Below are 15,438 nucleotides of genomic sequence, written 5' to 3'. Positions count from 1 at the left end.
CTAAACCAGGACTAAACCAGGACTAAACTAGAACTAAACCAGAACTAAACCAGGACTAAACCAGGACTAAACCAGGACTAAACTAGGACTAAACTAGAACTAAACCAGGACTAAACCAGGACTAAACTAGAACTAAACCAGGACTAAACCAGAACTAAACCAGGACTAGAACAGGACTAAACCAGAACTAAACTAGGACTAAACCAGGTCTAAACCAGAACTAAACCAGGACTAGAACAGGACTAAACTAGGACTAAACTAGGACTAAACTAGGACTAAACCAGGACCAAACCAGGTCTATCCCAGGTCACCAGAAGTAGTTGTAAATTCCCCTCCAGTACCAGCAGGTGCAGTTGAGTCCGGCTGCAATGAGCAGAATGACCACTAGGGTGACCGTGAGCCCCAGGGCGACGACGGTGGCGCTGACGGCCCAGATGAAAGTGCGGCGCGACATGTCCACTAGGGGAGCGGTCATGGCCATCTTCGCCCGCCGCGCCCTCCTCCGGTCCTGCGGCGGGTAACGTGACAGGTGCACGCTCTCCATCGTCAGCGAGCGCACCAGGCAGGAGCGATGGTGGCTCAGCTGGTCGAACGAGTGCTTCCCGTGGTACCGGCCCATTCCGCTCTGACCTGAGAGAGAAGGAGAGGTGTTCACACTATTTACCGCTAAATCGCCATGGAGACAAACATGTTACCAGGTCTAACCCGAGATTAATCCAGGACTGAACCATGACGATGCTCGGCCGCTATCACCATAGCAACGGGTAAACAAATGCTTAAATGTTTTGACTGCAGAGTGTAGGGGCTAGCTCCATGTGTAGCTCTGTGGTCACACCTCCTGGTCAAAGCCTGAACTCGCATGTGATTCACCTGGCCCCTCCCATCACCTGGCCCATCTCCTCACCTGGCTCCTCCCATCACCTGGCTCCTCCCATCACCTGGCTCCTCCCCTCCCCTGGCCCCTCCCCTGGCTCCTCCCATCACCTGGCCCCTCACCTGGCTCCTCCCATCACCTGGCCCCTCCCCTCACCTGGCCCCTCACCCAGCTCCTCCCCTCACCCGGCTCCTCCCCTCACCCAGCTCCTCCCCTCACCCGGCTCCTCCCTTCACCTGGCTTCTCCCTTCACCCAGCTCCTCCCATCACCTGGCCCCTCCCCTCACCTGGCCCCTCACCTGGCTCCTCCCCTCACCCAGCTCCTCCCCTCACCTGGCTCCTCCCCTCACCTGGGCCGTCACCTGGCCTCTCCCCTCACCTGGCCCCTCACCCAGCTCCTCCCCTCACCCGGCTCCTCCCTTCACCTGGCCTCTCACCTGGCTCCTCCCATCACCTGGCTCCTCCCCACATCCAGCTCCTCCCCTCACGGGCCCCTCCCCTCACCCAGCTCCTCCCCTCCCCTGGTCCCTCCCCTCTGCCTGTGCTCCTATAGTCCATCATGTAAAAGTGCGTTGCTCACCGACTCCTCCAAAGGGCAGAGAGTTGAGGGTGTAGTGCATCAGAACATCGTTGATCAGGATCCCTCCACTGGACGTCTCCTCTAACATCTTGTCTATGCCCTGAGAAAAAAATGAGAAAGTCCATGAGACGAACGAGAATCGACTGAGACGCGAGGAAACATGAGGGAGATTTAAGGAGGAGCTTTTAAACTGTTCTGTTTAGATGTTTCCACGAGTGTCAGAGAGTTTAACTTTAGAGACACAAACACATAGGTCTGATTTTAAACTTCTGGATTAGGACAAAAGATGTAAAATTTGCATAATATTAACTCAATCTTTCGTCTCTAAAACTCCAGGTCGGACTGTTTCCTTGTTAAATAAAATGTTTCTGGTGTAAAGTGGCGTCCAGACCTTCTGATCGGTGCAGAACACGTACAGGGCCAGAGGCTTCTCTCGCTCGTTGATGAAGCGAATGGCGTCGTCGATGTCGCTCACGGCCACTAGAGGGAGCACCGGCCCGAAGATCTCCTCCTGCATCAGCCTGGACTGAGGAGGCACGTCCCTCAGAACTGTGGGAGCTGAGGAGAAGAAGAGTCATCCTCTGCACCGTCTGACCCTCTCTGCTCCTCTGTGTCTGCTCCTCTGTGTCTGCTCCTCTGTCTCTCTGCTCCTCTGTGTCTGCACCTCTGTCTCTCTGCTCCTCTGTCCCGCTGTCTCTCTGCTCCTCTGTCTCTCTGTCCCTCTGTCTCTCTGTCCCTCTGTCTCTCTGTCTATCTGTCCCTCTGTGTCTGCTCCTCTGTCTGCTCCTCTGTCTCTGCTCCTCTGTCTCTGCTCCTCTGTCTCTCTGTCCCTCTGTCTCTCTGCTCCTCTGTCTCTCTGCTCCTCTGTCCCGCTGTCTCTCTGCTCCTCTGTCCCTCTGTCTCTCTGCTCCTCTGTCTCTCTGTCCCTCTGTCTCTCTGTCCCTCTGTCTCTGCTCCTCTGTCTCTCTGTCTCTCTGTCCCTCTGTCCCTCTGTCTCTCTGTCCCTCTGTCTCTCTGTCCCTCTGTCTCTCTGTCTCTGTCCCTCTGTCCCTCTGTCTCTCTGTCTCTGTGTCTCTGTCTTACCTATATATCTCTGTGAGGCGTCGCTCTGTCCTCCGATCACGGGGGTGTATCCCTCCATTAGACTCATGATTCTGTTGAAGTGTCTCTGGTTTATGATTCGTCCATAATCTGGAGAACTCTTTGGATCTGCGCCGTAAAACTCCTGATCAAAACACAAATAACATCATATGAGGTCATTTTAAAAAGGAAATGCATTCTGGGACATTTGTATAAACACAGAGCACATGTGCAGCAGGTTTATGGCTCTAATCCTCTTAATCCTCTTTCTTTTGGTCACCCTGGGAACAGTAGTTGACGTTTTCTAACTTTAAATAAAGTTTACTGTTGGAAAATAAGATGCACTTCTGTTTACAATGAGCTCCCTCTGCTGGCAGCAACAGGAAAGTACAACAAGTACAAGTACAACAAGTACAAGTACAACGGCAAAGAAAACAACCTCTCATGAACACTCAGGTCTAAACCAGGTCTAAACCAGGTCTAAACCAGGACTAAACCAAGACTAAACCAGGTCTAAACCAGGACTAAACCAAGACTAAACCAGGTCTAAACCAGGACTAAACCAAGACTAAACCAGGACTAAACCGGGTCTAAACCGGGTCTAAACCGGGTCTAAACCAGGTCTAAACCAGGTCTAAACCAGGTCTAAACCAGGTCTAAACCAGGTCTAAACCCAGTCTAGTCTAAACCCGGCCTGTAGACCTGTTACAGATGTATATGTGGTGTTACCAGCAGAGTGAGCCGGATGCACTCGATGAGCTGGTTCTGGACACTGGGGTCACACAGAACATAGTCTGGAGCGATGCAGGTCTGACCACAGTTCACAAACTTCCCCCATGTGATTCTCCTGGACAAATATGAGACACAAATATGAGACACAGACATGAGACACACACACACAAACATGAGAATCGTGTAAGGACGACTGCAGATATGATATAATATTAAATCAGGTAATGTACAAATGTCAAAACTTAAAGCTCCTGTATCACACAAAACTAAAAATAGCATGAAATGGTAGTTTTCAAGAGCACTTCCTGTATCACCACATGATGACGTCACAAGGTGGAACAGAGTGTTTTCAGTTTGAGAGAAGAACTCAGGCTAAATCTGCAGAGTTTGTGTGTTAAACATGTTTGAGTGAAGCAAAACCCAACTCCAGGTCTGTGTGTGACGAGGAAACATAAGAACAGAACAGAGTCATGTAAAACTCACTGTTCCCTGTGTGTTTATATAATAATACACCCTGAGCGAGGAGGTACCAGGGTGTGCACGCTGTAATGCTTTAGTCCCGGTCCAGTCCCGGTCCAGTCCCGGTCCAGTCCAGTCCCAGTCCCGGTCCAGTCCCGGTCCAGTCCCGGTCCAGTCCTGTCCCAGTCCCGGTCCAGTCCCGGTCCAGTCCCGGTCCAGTCCCGGTCCAGTCCTGTTACCTGGCTGCGACCCTGATGTTGCAGTCGGGGTGGACGTAGCAGGGGCTCTTCCCCCCCAGCTCCAGGGTGACGGGGGTCAGGTGGGCGGCTGCAGCCTCCATCACCAGTCGACCCACGGAGCTGCTGCCCGTGTAGAAGATGTGCTCCCAACGCTGCCTCAACAGCTCCTGAGTCTCAGACACTCCCCCAGGGACCACCGGGTACAAGTCCTGAGGAGAGACCAGGACTGAGCCAGGACTGGACCAGGACTGAGCCAGGACTGAGCCAGGACTGAGCCAGGACTAGACCAGGACTGAGCCAGGACTGAGCCAGGACTAGACCAGGACTGAGCCAGGACTGAGCCAGGACTGAGCCAGGACTGGACCAGGACTAGACCAGGACTGAGCCAGGACTGAGCCAGGACTGGACCAGGACAGAGCTCCACCTGTAAGACCAGGTTCAACCAGCTTCGTAGTACAGGCCACAGGTCTAAACTAGGATTAAATTGAAACTAAACCAGGACTAAACCAGGACTAAACCAGGCCCATATCAGGTCTAAATCAGGTGTAAACTCGAGGTGTTCAGACCTTGTCCAGGTATCTGGGCAGCAGGGCTCTGAGGAGGAGGGAGGAGCACTCACTGAGCTCTGAGGGCTTCACCACAGCTGCATTTCCTGGAACAAAAGAAAATTTGGGAGGTTGAATAAAGGCTCCACTTTTTGAAATGAATCTGAAAAAACATTTGACTTTTGTTTACTTAAACTGACAGAGAAGACGCTGAACTTACCTGCAGCAATGGCTCCGATGAGCGGCCCCAGGGTGAGGGCCCAGGGGTAGTTCCAGGCCCCGATGATGAGCACGACCCCTAGAGGCTGAGGCTGGACATACACCTGGTCCCGGAGCGTCAGGACGGAGCGCTCCACTGGGCGAGGAGCAGCCCACACAGCCAGTTTATTGATGGCCATTTTGATGTCATTCTCCAGCCCCGTGAGCTCCAGCAGAGGAGTGTCGTACTGGCTCTGAGGGAGAGAGGGATAGACCGGGTTTAGACCGGGTTTAGATCTGCTGTAGGTCTGGGGTAAACTGGGTTTAGACCTGGGTTAAACCTGGGATAGACCAACTATAGTCCCGGTTCTGACCCTGTTCAGGTCCTGGCTCCTGGTTTAGTCCTGGTTTAGTCCTGGTTCAGTCCTGTTCTAGTCCTGGTTTAGTCCTGGTTTAGTCCTGTTCTAGTCCTGGTTTAGTCCTGGTTTAGTCCTGGTTTAGTCCTGTTCTAGTCCTGGTTTAGTCCAGGTTTAGTCCAGGTTCTTACCCTGTTCAGGTCCTGTTTCAGCGCTGTGGCGATGTCCGACTCTCGTTCTTTGATCATCTTCATCAGTGCGTGCAGTTGCTGTAGTCTGAACTCCAGGGGGCGCGCTCTCCCGCTGAGGAAGGCCTGCCGCGCGCGTATGTTCGCCTGCCGCTCTATACTCCCACCTGAGGGACAGACCTAGTTTAGTTCTGGTTTAGACCTGGTTTAGTCCTGGAATAGACCTGGAATAGACCTGGTATAGACCTTTTTTAGTTCTGGTTTAGGCCTGGTTTAGACCTGATTAAGACCTGGTTTAGTCCTGGTTTAGCCCTGATTTAACCCTGGTTTAGCCCTGGTTAGGCCCTGGTTTAGCCCTAGTTTAGCCCCTGGTTTACACCCGGTTTAGCCCTGGTTTAGTCCTGGTTTAGACCTGGTTTAGCCCCGGCTTAGTCCCGGTTTAGCCCTGTGTAGACCTGGTTTAGTCCTGGTTAAGTCCTGGTGTAGTCCTGGTTTTGTCCTGGTGTAGACCTGGTTTAGCCCTGTTTAGCCCTAGTTTAGTCCTAGTTTAGTCCTGGTTTAGTCCTGGTTTAGACAGAGTCGGATCCTTTAAACTGCATTAGTTCTTCTCGTGTGACTCGGGTCCAAACACTGTGCGTCACTCGTGCGTAAAGCGGAGTGACTGTCTCCCGCGTTACGCCAGCGACAAACCAAACCACTCATGAAATATTCGGTGTTATTTGTGTCAAAATGTCCGGACAAACACAGAGAAAAGCGCGTTTACCTGGAGGCATGGTGGAGCAAACCGCTAAATAAACCATCCACTTGTTTAACGTGTCCCAGCTCCGTGCGTAAAACGTGCGTCGCTCCTCCTCGCTCCTCTGCGCCCGTGTGACCGCGCTGCGCTTTGTCCCTGTTTATCAGACTGTGGCCCACCCCGGATCAGCTTACCCCCCGCGCCCACGCACTGTGACAGGGACCAGGGCTGACCCACGGCCCTGAGACGCACTGTGACCCGGGACCAGAGCTGATCCACGGGCCTGAGACGCACTGTGACCCGGGACCAGAGCTGATCCACGGGCATGAGACGCACTGTGACCCGGGACCAGAGCTGATCCACGGGCATGAGACGCACTGTGACCCGGGACCAGAGCTGATCCACGGCCCTGAGACGCACTGTGACCCGGGACCAGAGCTGATCCACGGCCCTGAGACGCACTGTGACCCATCTCTGTCTTTGAATGTGTCACGTGGGACAAAGTAATATACATTTACACGAAACACAAGTATAAATAATAAATACAGAGTAAATACTGCATTGTACTGAAATTCTTTTTAAAGGTGGACTATGTAACTTTTCAGGTGGGGGGTAAGTCACCCACCTGCTTGTCTCCATGTCTCCAAGGTAAAGTACAGGCCAGATCTGTGGAGGGGCGACCTCACTCACAGTAACAAAGCATGTTTTTCATGTTTTCCATTCTTAGCAAAAAACAAAACAAAACAACAAACAAACATAAAACACCTTTCACTGGATAAATGTAAGAAGAATAATTTAAAGGTATAATGTTTCAGACAAAGAGGTAATATCTCCATGGAGACCAAAGCTACACAGTACACCTTTAAGTCTTGGTTTAGTCCTGGTTTAACCCCATTTTATTCATGAACAGAACAGTCCAAGTCCATCAGGTCCACCTGGTCTGAGCTGGTCAAGATTTAACCCTGGCTCTGAGATTAGACAAGTCTCTTTTTCATCCTATTTTTTTATATTTAGTCCTGGTTTAGTTCAGTTTTAGTCCTGGTTTAGTCCTGGTTTAGACCTGGTTTAGTCCTGGTTCAGTCCAGGTCTTACAGAAATAACCCCTCAGACGACCCTGGGACTCACCGTGGTCACTCATGGCTCTGTTCTGAAGTCCTGGTCTCTGCTCCTCGTCTCTCCTCCTCGTCTCTGCTCCTGGTCTCTGCTCCTGGTCTCTGCTCCTGGTCTCTCCTCCTGGTCTCTCCTGGTCTCTCCTCCTGGTCTCTGCTCCTGGTCTCTCCTCCTGGTCTCTCCTCCTCGTCTCTGCTCCTCGTCTCTCCTCCTGGTCTCTCCTCCTGGTCTCTCCTCCTGGTCTCTCCTCCTGGTCTCTCCTGGTCTCTCCTCCTCGTCTCTGCTCCTCGTCTCTCCTCCTGGTCTCTCCTGGTCTCTCCTCCTGGTCTCTCCTCCTGGTCTCTGCTCCTGGTCTCTCCTCCTGGTCTCTCCTCCTGGTCTCTCCTCCTGGTCTCTCCTCCTCGTCTCTGCTCCTCGTCTCTCCTCCTGGTCTCTCCTCCTGGTCTCTCCTCCTGGTCTCTCCTAGTCTCTCCTCCTCGTCTCTGCTCCTCGTCTCTCCTCCTGGTCTCTCCTCCTCGTCTCTGCTCCTCGTCTCTCCTCCTGGTCTCTCCTCCTGGTCTCTCCTCCTGGTCTCTCCTCCTCGTCTCTCCTCCTGGTCTCTCCTCCTGGTCTCTCCTGGTCTCTCCTCCTCGTCTCTCCTCCTGGTCTCTCCTCCTGGTCTCTCCTCCTGGTCTCTCCTCCTGGTCTCTGCTCCTTGTCTTTGCTCCTGTTTGAGATAATCTGTCGCTCGTGTTTGATTCAGGTCAGAGCTGTTTACAACTTCATTTATAACTGTCACAGATAAAACAGCAAATGAACAACAGCCTCTGCGACTTTTACTGCAGGAGCGAAGGAGTAACAGTAGTAGTAGTAGTAACAGTAGTAGTAGTAGTAGTAGTATCAACAAAAGTGTAGTAGTTGGACCTGCAGTAGTCACACCTGAACATAAACATAAATCTGAACAACGTCCCACAGTATGACATAAACTTTTATCCAGTTAAATTCAAGTCAAATCTTTAATGCTATTGCTGTGACTGGGCTTGCCACTCCACAGATCTGACCTGCCTGCTGCCATCACCTGCTTTACTCCACGGAGACTTTAATGCCACTGTGGAACATTTAATGGAGATCAAGCAGGTGACGGACCATAAAAACGGCCTGAATAATAAGTCAAAACGTCACTGTGTCCTGTCTGCATCTGATTATAAAGTGCTTTATTGTCCGAAAACCAGGAAGTGCACTGTTAGCATGCCAGTTGTTGTTAGCTTTACTGTCACAGCAAAAGTAAAACTCCTAAAGCTGTTTCCTCCTCAAAAAACAGACCTGGAGTTGTGTTTTGTTTCATTCACACATGTTTGAGTCACACTTTATTATTAGTCTGTTTCATTTCCAAAGCTCAAAACGCTCTGTTCCACCTTGTGATGTCATCAAGTGGTAGTTTTCAAATGAACAGCTCCTTTTACCTTTAGCTTAGAGATTGGAAATTCCAGATTTGCTGAAATGATCCAAACGATTCTAGAAATGAAGGTGTGTGTGGAGTTTAAAAACACAGCGGAGCACTTCCTGTATCGCCACACGATGACATCACAAGGTGGAACAGGAAGAACTCTGCCTAAATCTGCAGGGTTTGTGTGTTAAACATGTGTGAAATGAAACAAAACACAACTTCAGGTCTGTTTGTGATGAAGAAACATTAAAACAAATCAGAAAACAGTGTCATGTGAGCACTTTAAGTAACTGTTATCACTTTTTTTTATATATATATTTTAAGTTTTACAGGGGATATGTAAACAAAAAAAAATTACAAAAAGCAGCGTTTCACATTAATCTCATGTCACAGTAACACAGCAGTTTACAGCAGACGTGGTTCTATGGAAAATCTTTATGAGACTCTTTGATATCTTGTATTACCCGGGCTGTAAAAGTCAGTGTCATAGGTTAGAACAGCACAGATAACACATTAACTCTGTAAACGCACCAAAACAACAGAGCTGATATGGAACTGCCCCACATGACGCGTCTTTACAGCTTTTTAATGTTCATATCTTGATTTACAGACACAAAAGGGAAATAAAAACCCCAGGATCATGTAGAGGGTTAAAACATTTAACAGTGTGAGGGACGACTTCAGGAGGATTTGACCGATTGTCTCACAGAAGTACCAATTTTGTCGCTTAAATAAAACTACAGATAACGGAGGAAAATAAACACTAAAGTAAAAGTATCACATGAAAAAATCTACTTAAGTAAAAGTATTAACGTAACTGTTTAAAAATGTACTTAAAGAGTAAAAAGTCAAAGTATTTCTCACAGATTTCGAGTCTTTTAAAGCTTCAAATGCGGTGATTTTTTATAAAGATTTGAGCTGAAGTTTGTTCAACACAAACAACTGAATTGATCATTTTATTCGATGTGTTTTATTTTTCTTTTGCTTAAATTATGAACGTGTTAAAAATAAATCTTCAGCCTTTTCTGCAGGTATCACACAATAAGAAAAATACTTTTACTTTTCAGTCCTGTTCAAAAGTGTAGTGGAGTAGAAAGTACAGACACTGCTCTCAAATGCAGTGAAGTAAAAGTACCTAGATACCTAAACCCGTTAGCATTTAAGATAATCCCGATGCTAATTGCTAACGTTCATAATCTACGTAAAACAGAGCTGCACGTGGTGATGTTTTACTATCGAGGCTGTGGTGTTGCTCACGTTAAGTCGAGTGGTTTTTTCAGTTCTGTTTTTCATAGTTTGTGATATTTGGAGGCTAACGCTAATGCTAACTCTCCCTTTGAAAATGCATTAGAGCTAACGTACAGAGGTGTAGCAGGTTTTACACAGCCGGCGTTCTCGCTCTGTACAAGGGAAGCTGCCCCAAAACAAATGTCATTTTTATAAGAAAATCCATTTTTACAAACATTAAAATTCAGACTGAACAAACTGAAATGTTTAAACTCATTCACACATTGAAAAAGGTCATTAAAATGTGATGGACCATTGCACCGTCAAACTGCTAAATTATATAAAACTAACAGTAAAACAAAAAATAAAAAACAAATTAAAATGTATGAGAAATGATCAGGACGTGATGTGAAATGCCACGGACCAGGGTCTTGTTTCGTTCAGGCAGATCTGTGCAGGAACCTCTGGAAAAACAAAATAAAACATCATTATTTAAAGTAATAACCTGTAACATTCTCCTGTTGTTTATAAAATCCCAAGTGAACCAAGAATGACATTATTATTAGCGATCATAAAGTAAACAAGCCACAGTTATGACGTGACTGATAAAAATAAAACTGTGTTGACGACATGGGCAGAGGGATTTCATACTGGCGGCATTGTACATGTATGTCTGTGGTGGAATGTTCAGCAGTTACCATGGTGACATAACGCACATATTAGCTAACACAGCCTGACAGGTTTTAAGATCTTTTGAAGACTCAGGAAAAATGAAAAATGTATTCAAACGGCTCATTTTCAGCGTTCACGATCCTGTTTAGGACTGTTGGCTAATGCTAATGCTAATGCTAGCTCGTCGCTGTAATGTTAGTTGAGAGGGACTTTTTTTTAACAGCACAAATCATGTCCCCTATAGTTACATCTCTGTCAGCTCTTTATGGTCAGATTGTGACAAAGCTCAGATTAAAGTTTAACTTGAGTAACAGAGCCTCAGACAGAGCAGTGCCTCCTGTTAGCATCAAGTATCAATTACAATTCAGTGCGACTTTCTGTATTTTTGTACTTTTTTCTTCACAAACCGACTTAACTGATGTAAAACTACAGTAAATCTTTGTTTCATTCACGTGTTAACTGCATATTTAGGCTGAGTTCTTCTCTCAAACAGAAAACACTCTGTTCCACCTTGTGATGTCATCGTGCGGTGATACAGGAAGTGCTCCGCTGTGTTTTTAAACTCCACACACGTTCACTAGAATCATTCGGATCATTTTAACCCTGAAATCGCCACTTATCTCGACCTCGAACTGAAGGTAAAAGGAGATGTTCACTTGAAAAAAAACTACCACTTGATGACATCACGAGGTGGAACAGAGCGTTTCGAGCTTTGGAGATGTAACAGACTCATAACAAAGTGTGTGAATGGACCACAACACAAGTCCAGGTGTGCATTTTGCGGAGATAACATCATTATAACACGGTTTAAATGCCACAGAGTCAGTTTTACGTAACGTCGCCCTGTCGACCGTCGTGACGTCATCTGGAGTCTGGCGATTAGCCCGGAGCGGTGGCCGTCGTCAGCGCAGATAAGCCCGTGTCTGCTCGGTGTGCCTCGTGGTGTCATCTCATTTCAAAGGTGAGCGAGACAAAGGGCAGTGTGTGCGAGGCAGCGGTGCATGCTGGGTAACGTGCGATAGAATGGGGCGTATTGTGGAGCGGGGACAGAGGCTTTGTTGAGTGTGAGCTGAGGTGGGACCGCAGTGGGACGGGAGCCTGGGAAATAGAATGACTCCGACATAAAGGCAGCACTGTACGGGGACCGGGCAGACGGTTCCTCAGATTTAAATCAGTTTAAATTATGATCGTCTTGTTTTCCCTCGTGACATAAACATTTTAAAGGTCAAAAGTTACGCAAAACTAACTCTGGTGAACTTTAATCTGTGTTATAAAAGATGTTTCCTCCTCAAAAAACAGACCTGGAGTTTTTGTTTTTGTTGTTTTTTATTCACACATGTTTGAGTCACACTTTATTATGAGTCTGTTACATCTGCAAAGCTCAAAACACTCTGTTCCACCTTGTGATGTCATCAAGTGGTAGTTTTCAAGTGAACAGCTCCTTTTACCTTCAGTTCAGTCGAGATAAGTGGCGATTTCAGGGTTAAAATGATCCAAATGATTCTAGAAATGAAGGTGTGTGGAGTTTAAAAACACAGCGGAGCACTTCCTGTATCACCACACGATGACATCACAAGGTGGAACAGAGTGTTTTCAGTTTGAGAGAAGAACTCAGCCTAAATGTGCAGTTAACACGTGAATGAAACAAAGATTTACTGTAGTTTTACATCAGTTAATTCGGTTTGTGAAGAAAAACACAGCGGAGCACTTCCTGTATCGCCACACGATGACATCACGAGGTGGAAACAGACACCGTGTCCCAAATCGACGGTTGCGCACTTTGAAGTACCGTTCGAAGTACCCTGCAGTTTTATTTTTAGTTCTTCATTATTTCATTATGTGTCGTCGTCGCAGCCGTTTATTTCTGTTTAGATTGAATGAAGTGAGGAATTAATCTTTCCTTTTTGAATATTAATAGACAAATATGACAAATTGAGGTGATTTTTTTTCCAGTTTTTTTCAGCCTAAATCTGTGTTAAATCCGTTTGTGTGTTAAACGTGTGAGAACGAAACAAAACACAACCCCAGGTCTGTGTGCGACGAGGAAAACGACAGAACGCAGGTCAGAAAATAGTGTAACATGGAGCGTTTAATAAAAATAAGGTAAATAATAAGGTCATATTGCGTTCACCTGCACGATGAACGCGGACAGCGCCATGAGCATCGTGAAGAGAGTGACGCGCCGCAGCCTCCTGAGAGTGAACTGTAGGAGGAGCCGTCGAGCAAGGTGGATCTTGCTCCGGGTGTGGGGGGGGTAGCGCATCCCGTTGACCGTCTCCAGACTCAGGGACTTTACGAGGCAGCTCCGCAGGTGACTCAGGCGGTCGAACGTGTACTTACCTTTGTAACAGCCCATCCCACTGTGGCCTGAAGGGGGCGCAACAACACTTTAATACAACATATTTCTCATTTAACACTAGAGCAAGACAAGGCGGGATTTATATGAGACAACAGTAGAAAAGAGGATAGAGCGAGGGAGCTGAAGATTTGGTTTTACACATCTGTAGCTGACTCAAACTGCACTGACAACACGACACCTGCAGGGGGAGCGCATGCAAAAACTACTATTTATACAGAAAACAGTAAATATCAAACAACTTTTTACAGATAATGACCAAAAAAATACCAAAATCTTCAAGTGTTTATCTGTAAAAATTCGGATTAAACTCACGATTCACAAGTTTAATCTGTCTTTATATAAACACACTGTTTCTTTGTGCTGTTTTCTGTGTAAATAGTAGTTTTTGCATGAGCTCCCCCTGCAGGTGTCGTGTTGTCAGTGCAGTTTGGGTCAGATACAGATATGTAATAGTTTTGGACACGCCCCCTCTTTAGTCCACCAATCGAACGGCAGCATGTGTTTGTTTAGTCCAACAAGAGTTTATTTAGTCTTTTCACCAGCACATATTCATAATCCTTTGACCCTTTGACCTTTGACCCGGCTTTAGCTGAAACTCACCCACTCCTCCGAAGGGCAGAGTGGACACTGAGAAGTGGACCAGGCAGTCGTTGGCCAGGAGAGCCCCGCTGGACGTCTCTGAGATCATCCTCTGAATGATCTACAACAGGAACGAGAGAATATTAAAACACACAGGTCCTTAAAAGAGGCCGTGTTCTGCAAAATGTTCTCTTTTTTTTGTATGTTTCTCCCATGTTCTAACGCTGTTCCTCGACAAAAACACGTCTGAAGAGTTTGTAAATGTCATCCATGCGTGTCTGAGTAATCTAGAGATCTGTCCTGGGCACTTTGTACAAGCCTCCGCCCACAATCTTACGTCGCCCACGCTCCCACACGACAATCCTCCACAAATACACAAAAACATGACACAAAACTGTACACTACGACTTCACAAACCTGACGTGATGTGCAGTAGTTTAAATAACCGGATGCAGCTGATTGTGTTTTTAGAGCGCTCTGAAGGGGGAGCGACTTATTGCTTTGTCTGGAATGTTCCGCAGCACGACTTTAACATGAAGCGTATCTATTCAGTTTCCACGGCGACGAGCAGGCGACGACACAAGGCCAGATCTACGGAGGAACGAGCTTGCCCGGAGTATGGATGCCCACATTTTAAGGTAATGAAATCCTGTGATGAAGTCGTACTGCGGAACATTCCGGGGCAAAGTGACAACATCTTAATGGAGAGAAGGAGCTGCTCAGACCCTCAGACCAGAAAAGTTACACAGTGTAGCTTTAATACCATCCAGGGAAACATTCCAGCTACAAGACAGATGCCCTGTGTGTGTCAGATGCCCTCCCTGTGTGTCAGATGCCCTCCCTGTGTGTCAGATGCCCTCCCTGTGTGTCAACAGCCCTAATTCCAGGCAAAACAATAAAATGTCCATGGTAGCGGAAAAGTTCCACAGAGCTCCTTTAAAATCACAGCTGTACCTTCTTGTCGTCGGTGAACACATAGACGACCAGAGGTTTCTCCCGGTCGTTGATAAACTCGATGGCCTGGTCCACTCCACTGACCGGGACGATGGGCAGAACTGGACCAAAGATCTCCTCCTTCATGATCTCTGAGTCCGGAGACACGTCCTTCAACACGGTGGGACCTGGAAGCAGCAGAGCCGTTCAAAAAACGAGACGTCAGTGATGATGAAAACCACGTCTAAAGGTCATTTAAACCAGACCTGCTGCGTTTGTGTCTCTATAGTGACAATGTCTGACCCCTGAGCGTCGTTATGTTAGAATTTACACATTTTAAATCATCATATTCATCTTGTGCGCCCCTGGTCGTGTCTCTTGTGCGTCCCTGGTCGTGTCTCTTGTGCGCCCCTGGTCGTGTCTCTTGTGCGTCCCTGGTCGTGTCTCTTGTGCGCCCCTGTTTGTCTCTTGTGCGCCCCTGGTCGTGTCTCTTGTGCGCCCCTGGTCGTGTCTCTTGTGCGCCCCTGGTCGTGTCTCTTGTGCGCCCCTGGTCGTGTCTCTTGTGCGCCCCTGGTCGTGTCTCTTGTGCGGCCCCGGTCGTGTCTCTTGTGCGCCCCTGGTCGTGTCTCTTGTGCGCCCCTGGTCGTGTCTCTTGTGCGTCCCTGGTCGTGTCTCTTGTGCGCCCCCGGTCGTGTCTCTTGTGCGCCCCCGGTCGTGTCTCTTGTGCGCCCTGGTCGTGTCTCTTGTGCGCCGCCCCTGGTCGTGTCTCTTGTGCGCCGCCCCTGGTCGTGTCTCTTGTGCGCCCCTGGTCGTGTCTCTTGTGCGCCCCTGGTCGTGTCTCTTGTGCGCCCCGGTCATGTCTCTTGTGCGCCCCTGGTCGTGTCTCTTGTGCGTCCCTGGTCGTGTCTCTTGTGCGCCCCTGGTCGTGTCTCTTGTGCGTCCCTGGTCGTGTCTCTTGTGCGTCCCTGGTCGTGTCTCTTGTGCGCCCTGTTTGTCTCTTGTGCGCCCCTGGTCGTGTCTCTTGTGCGTCCCTAGTTGTGTCTCTTGTGCGTCCCTGGTCGTGTCTCTTGTGCGTCCCTGGTCGTGTCTCTTGTGTGCCGCTGGTCGTGTCTCTTGTGTGCCCTGTTTGTCTCTTGTGCGTCCCT

General features: G+C 48.2%; 1 protein-coding gene across 1 annotated transcript; it reads right to left on the bottom strand.

The window, feature by feature from the left end:
• Positions 1-307: 307 nt before the first annotated feature.
• Positions 308-7,317, bottom strand: LOC117380154 (aldehyde dehydrogenase, dimeric NADP-preferring-like). Its single transcript, XM_033976907.2, has 10 exons — positions 7,113-7,317; positions 5,255-5,418; positions 4,730-4,961; positions 4,531-4,616; positions 3,965-4,173; positions 3,264-3,381; positions 2,538-2,679; positions 1,846-2,012; positions 1,455-1,554; positions 308-630 (listed from the first exon to the last, which is right to left on the bottom strand). Exons 1-10 carry the CDS (start codon positions 7,123-7,125, stop codon positions 308-310), a joined length of 1,554 nt encoding a protein of 517 aa, XP_033832798.1. The 5' UTR covers positions 7,126-7,317.
• Positions 7,318-15,438: the final 8,121 nt, after the last annotated feature.

The sequence above is a fragment of the Periophthalmus magnuspinnatus genome, chromosome 13, assembly GCF_009829125.3.
Source record: "Periophthalmus magnuspinnatus isolate fPerMag1 chromosome 13, fPerMag1.2.pri, whole genome shotgun sequence".
In the NCBI taxonomy this organism is placed as follows: Eukaryota; Metazoa; Chordata; class Actinopteri; order Gobiiformes; family Gobiidae; genus Periophthalmus; species Periophthalmus magnuspinnatus.
Note: the sequence above shows the minus strand (reverse complement) of the source record. Positions and strands in the feature narration are given on the sequence as shown.